Source organism: Besnoitia besnoiti (genome assembly GCF_002563875.1).
Source record: "Besnoitia besnoiti strain Bb-Ger1 chromosome Unknown contig00156, whole genome shotgun sequence".
In the NCBI taxonomy this organism is placed as follows: Eukaryota; Apicomplexa; class Conoidasida; order Eucoccidiorida; family Sarcocystidae; genus Besnoitia; species Besnoitia besnoiti.
The window spans coordinates 1-5,569 of record NW_021704033.1 but is presented as its reverse complement, the minus strand read 5'-3'; the positions used below and the strand labels follow the sequence as shown (position 1 = coordinate 5,569).

Here is a 5,569-nt window from a genome sequence, read left to right as displayed (position 1 = left end):
TGCATTAAGTATAGTGGTATCCAGCGTATATTTGAAAAACCAACATTTGTATACAAGCTGTACGAATATCATGACATTCACTTTGGTAGTCGCCTTCTTAATGTTAGTCTGTACGGAATACTTAGGACTATCTCTTTATATTAATGATAATGCATTTGGTAATGGACTTTTCATCTTAACTGGTATACATTTTAGCCATGTTATTGTTGGAGCTATCCTTGTATTCTTCACTCAAAGTATCTATAGTTCTTTAGTTACTTACATGCCTACAAGCTCTATAATGCTAAGCAAATCTAAAGGTATGTTATGCAAGATCTTTACAGAACCATTCACTATTTTATATCTACACTTTGTAGAAACCATGTGGATATTAATCCACATTACATTCTATCTCTAAATCATATAACGGTCGTAAGGTACGCCGGGGATAACAGGTCAGATAATATTGGGAGTTCTAATCCTCGGATTGTATCAGCACCTCCATGTCGGCTCATTACTCCCTTGTTATTGAACAAGATTCAGTTAGGAACGCTAGTTCACCGTCAGATGTAATACGTGAGCTGGGTTAAGAACGTCTGGAGACAGTTTGTTCCCTATCTACCATATTATCTAATTGGTTTAATTTTCTTACAAACGGCTTTTGGTTTGATTGAATTATCGCACCCAGATAACTCCATACCAGTGAACCGGTTTGTAACTCCGCTTCATATCGTACCTGAATGGTACTTTTTAGCATATTATGCGGTGTTAAAAGTAATCCCATCCAAAACCGGTGGTTTGTTAGTATTTATGTCCTCTCTCATTAACTTAGCTCTTTTATCTGAAATTCGAGCTTTGAATACTCGAATGTTGATACGACAACATTTTATGACTCGAAATGTAGTCAGTGGATGGGTAATTATTTGGTATACAGTATGATCTTCTTGATTATTATTGGTAGTGCTATTCCACAAGCGACTTATATCTTATATGGTAGATTAGCTACTATCGTATATCTTACTACCGGATTGGTTCTATGCTTATACTAAATCAATAGTTATAATGACTACAGCTTCCAAGCAAACATGATTACCGTGATATTGAAATCCAACACTTTTAGCTGTCTTAAGCAGTCCAGTGGGGTGGTGGTGTACTGCAATCATAAAGAACTTGGTTGTCTGTATCTCATAACCGGAGTCATCTTCAGTATTCTAGGAACTATAATGTCTTTGTTTATTCGATTTGAGTGAACACATAAGATCATCGAATTTAACGGTATGCTCCTGAAAGTAACGGTACAAGCTGTAAACAAAGGACTCCTTAACTTAAACTGAGGAGTCAAGTAGGTACAAACCGTACAAGGATTAATTATGTCCATCTGTGCATCTAAGTTGAGACTATCGGTTATATATTTTAGACGCTAACTTCCCGGCTAAACTTTGACTTATTAAACCAGCCTGGGATCATAAAAGTACTATGTATGGTAAGATTGAGCGTGGACTATCGAATGAAACAATGTGCTCCAACGCTAGTCTAAGTCTCTACATACCTTTTACCTACAACTGTACGGAACGTAACAAACCTCCAGGCAAAGAACTTGGTATTCTGTTCTAATTCCCCGTGGTAAACACAGTCAACGAATGGCGGAAGGAGCATTCATATGTTATGCAGTGTCTTAGGAGAGATACTCTAGATTTAGCATTCATCTACAGCTACGGTAACTGTTGTGTTTAAATAGCGGTTAACCTTTCCTTTTCCTTACGTACTCAGGGCATGCAATACCAATCAGATAACAACTGAAGCTAGACTCCATGTTACACTTACTAAAATGGGATTCCTAGGTTGATATAAACTACCTTTTTCTGGGGAGTATATACTACGAGTTGGACTACTGGTTTAGATCTTGAAGGTCTTTGTTTACCGGATCCAAGTTCTCTTGTGCTTTTCATGACCATCATGTTAAGTGCATTAAGTATAGTGGTATCCAGCGTATATTTGAAAAACCAACATTTGTATACAAGCTGTACGAATATCATGACATTCACTTTGGTAGTCGCCTTCTTAATGTTAGTCTGTACGGAATACTTAGGACTATCTCTTTATATTAATGATAATGCATTTGGTAATGGACTTTTCATCTTAACTGGTATACATTTTAGCCATGTTATTGTTGGAGCTATCCTTGTATTCTTCACTCAAAGTATCTATAGTTCTTTAGTTACTTACATGCCTACAAGCTCTATAATGCTAAGCAAATCTAAAGGTATGTTATGCAAGATCTTTACAGAACCATTCACTATTTATATCTACACTTTGTAGAAACCATGTGGATATTAATCCACATTACATTCTATCTCTAAATCATATAACGGTCGTAAGGTACGCCGGGGATAACAGGTCAGATAATATTGGGAGTTCTAATCCTCGGATTGTATCAGCACCTCCATGTCGGCTCATTACTCCCTTGTTATTGAACAAGATTCAGTTAGGAACGCTAGTTCACCGTCAGATGTAATACGTGAGCTGGGTTAAGAACGTCTGGAGACAGTTTGTTCCCTATCTACCATATTATCTAATTGGTTTAATTTTCTTACAAACGGCTTTTGGTTTGATTGAATTATCGCACCCAGATAACTCCATACCAGTGAACCGGTTTGTAACTCCGCTTCATATCGTACCTGAATGGTACTTTTTAGCATATTATGCGGTGTTAAAAGTAATCCCATCCAAAACCGGTGGTTTGTTAGTATTTATGTCCTCTCTCATTAACTTAGCTCTTTTATCTGAAATTCGAGCTTTGAATACTCGAATGTTGATACGACAACATTTTATGACTCGAAATGTAGTCAGTGGATGGGTAATTATTTGGGTATACAGTATGATCTTCTTGATTATTATTGGTAGTGCTATTCCACAAGCGACTTATATCTTATATGGTAGATTAGCTACTATCGTATATCTACTACCGGATTGGTTCTATGCTTATACTAAATCAATAGTTATAATGACTACAGCTTCCAAGCAAACATGATTACCGTGATATTGAAATCCAACACTTTTAGCTGTCTTAAGCAGTCCAGTGGGGTGGTGGTGTACTGCAATCATAAAGAACTTGGTTGTCTGTATCTCATAACCGGAGTCATCTTCAGTATTCTAGGAACTATAATGTCTTTGTTTATTCGATTTGAGTTATACAGTTCTGGATCGCGGATCATTTGTACAGAGACGATAGCTACTTATAATGTGATAATAACGATACATGGCCTAGCTATGATCTTTATGTTCTTAATGCCTGCTTTGTACGGAGGATATGGTAACTTCTTTGTACCAATATATATTGGTGGTTCGGAAGTCGTTTTCCCAAGAACTAACGCGATCTCCTATTTTCTAGTACCATTAGTGAACTCTTTTGGTCTGATCCTAAGTACGCAGTGAGCTAACTAGATACAAGGAACTTGACAAGCATTAATAGATTTATAAACGACAAGGACATGAGTCTACTGGATTTTATAATACAGGGTTGAACTGTGGGTTAGTTTCAATGCCCAAGGCAGAGCACTGGATTGGATACCCAGGGAACTGTGCTCCCATTAATAAGAATCATATTCTAAGTCACAGGCATGCAATACCAATCAGATAACAACTGAAGCTAGACTCCATGTTACACTTACTAAAATGGGATTCCTAGGTTGATATTAAACTACCTTTTTCTGGGGAGTATATACTACGAGTTGGACTACTGGTTTAGATCTTGAAGGTCTTTGTTTACCGGATCCAAGTTCTCTTGTGCTTTTCATGACCATCATGTTAAGTGCATTAGCAGAGCATAGTTAAGATGATAACTATTGTGGATATAGAACCAATTGAACACCATGTATTAATATATAACAAAGATAATCAGGGTAATCTGGTATCCTTCTTGGCATAACGTTGTGTAGTTATATGAAGCGTACATTCCTTAATATCTGGAACAATAGATTATGGTTAGGTAGTGGAACAAGGGAGCGTCTGTTGTACATCAACACTAGATACTGCTAATACCACTGTAGAGGTATAGTATATAATCCCTGCCCGGTGCAGTAAAATGTAAACGGCGGCTGTATTATGACGGTCCAAAGGTAGGTAAATCCTTGTCGGGTAATTATCGTCGTGCGTGAAAGTTGGTCCGACTCTTCACATGTCGTTTATCTAAAACTTTCTTAAATAGAATTATCTTTGAATATGAGGATCCAGATGGCCCGACGGTTAGACCCTGAGCACCTTTACATCCCTTAAATCATATACAGGATCAAATCTTCCTTGAGCGACTCGACAGGCACTAGAGATAGCGTGAAAGCTCTTTTGATTTCCATGAACGGAGTTACATATTAGATTCTCTTCGCTCCCATGGTATTTAGTAAGTTAACATTGAAACGTATCCAGTGTAAAGTTTGAACGTAATCCAGCTTTACCTTCTATGTTGTTATGTTAACCAAATAAGTTTCATCGTTGTTGATATTTCATTGACATGTTGATAACATAAATACTAACAAACCACCGGTTTTGGATGGGATTACTTTTAACACCGCATAATATGCTAAAAAGTACCATTCAGGTACGATATGAAGCGGAGTTACAAACCGGTTCACTGGTATGGAGTTATCTGGGTGCGATAATTCAATCAAACCAAAAGCCGTTTGTAAGAAAATTAAACCAATTAGATAATATGGTAGATAGGGAACAAACTGTCTCCAGACGTTCTTAACCCAGCTCACGTATTACATCTGACGGTGAACTAGCGTTCCTAACTGAATCTTGTTCAATAACAAGGGAGTAATGAGCCGACATGGAGGTGCTGATACAATCCGAGGATTAGAACTCCCAATATTATCTGACCTGTTATCCCCGGCGTACCTTACGACCGTTATATGATTTAGAGATAGAATGTAATGTGGATTAATATCCACATGGTTTCTACAAAGTGTAGATATAAAATAGTGAATGGTTCTGTAAAGATCTTGCATAACATACCTTTAGATTTGCTTAGCATTATAGAGCTTGTAGGCATGTAAGTAACTAAAGAACTATAGATACTTTGAGTGAAGAATACAAGGATAGCTCCAACAATAACATGGCTAAAATGTATACCAGTTAAGATGAAAAGTCCATTACCAAATGCATTATCATTAATATAAAGAGATGTCCTAAGTATTCCGTACAGACTAACATTAAGAAGGCGACTACCAAAGTGAATGTCATGATATTCGTACAGCTTGTATACAAATGTTGGTTTTTCAAATATACGCTGGATACCACTATACTTAATGCACTTAACATGATGGTCATGAAAAGCACAAGAGAACTTGGATCCGGTAAACAAAGACCTTCAAGATCTAAACCAGTAGTCCAACTCGTAGTATATACTCCCCAGAAAAAGGTAGTTTATATCAACCTAGGAATCCCATTTTAGTAAGTGTAACATGGAGTCTAGCTTCAGTTGTTATCTGATTGGTATTGCATGCCCTGAGTACGTAAGGAAAAGGAAAGGTTAACCGCTATTTAAACACAACAGTTACCGTAGCTGTAGATGAATGCTAAATCTAGAGTATCT

At 37.1% G+C, this 5,569-nt stretch overlaps 1 protein-coding gene across 1 annotated transcript; it reads right to left on the bottom strand.

Moving 5' to 3' along the window:
* Positions 1 to 4,478: 4,478 nt before the first annotated feature.
* BESB_029670 (cytochrome b6 subfamily protein) lies at positions 4,479 to 4,703 on the bottom strand (the record flags this gene model as incomplete). The annotated part of the gene is made up of 1 exon (XM_029361635.1): positions 4,479 to 4,703. A coding segment is annotated over one exon (225 nt), but the record flags the coding sequence as incomplete, so codon positions are not given.
* Between the last annotated feature and the right edge of the window lie 866 nt (positions 4,704 to 5,569).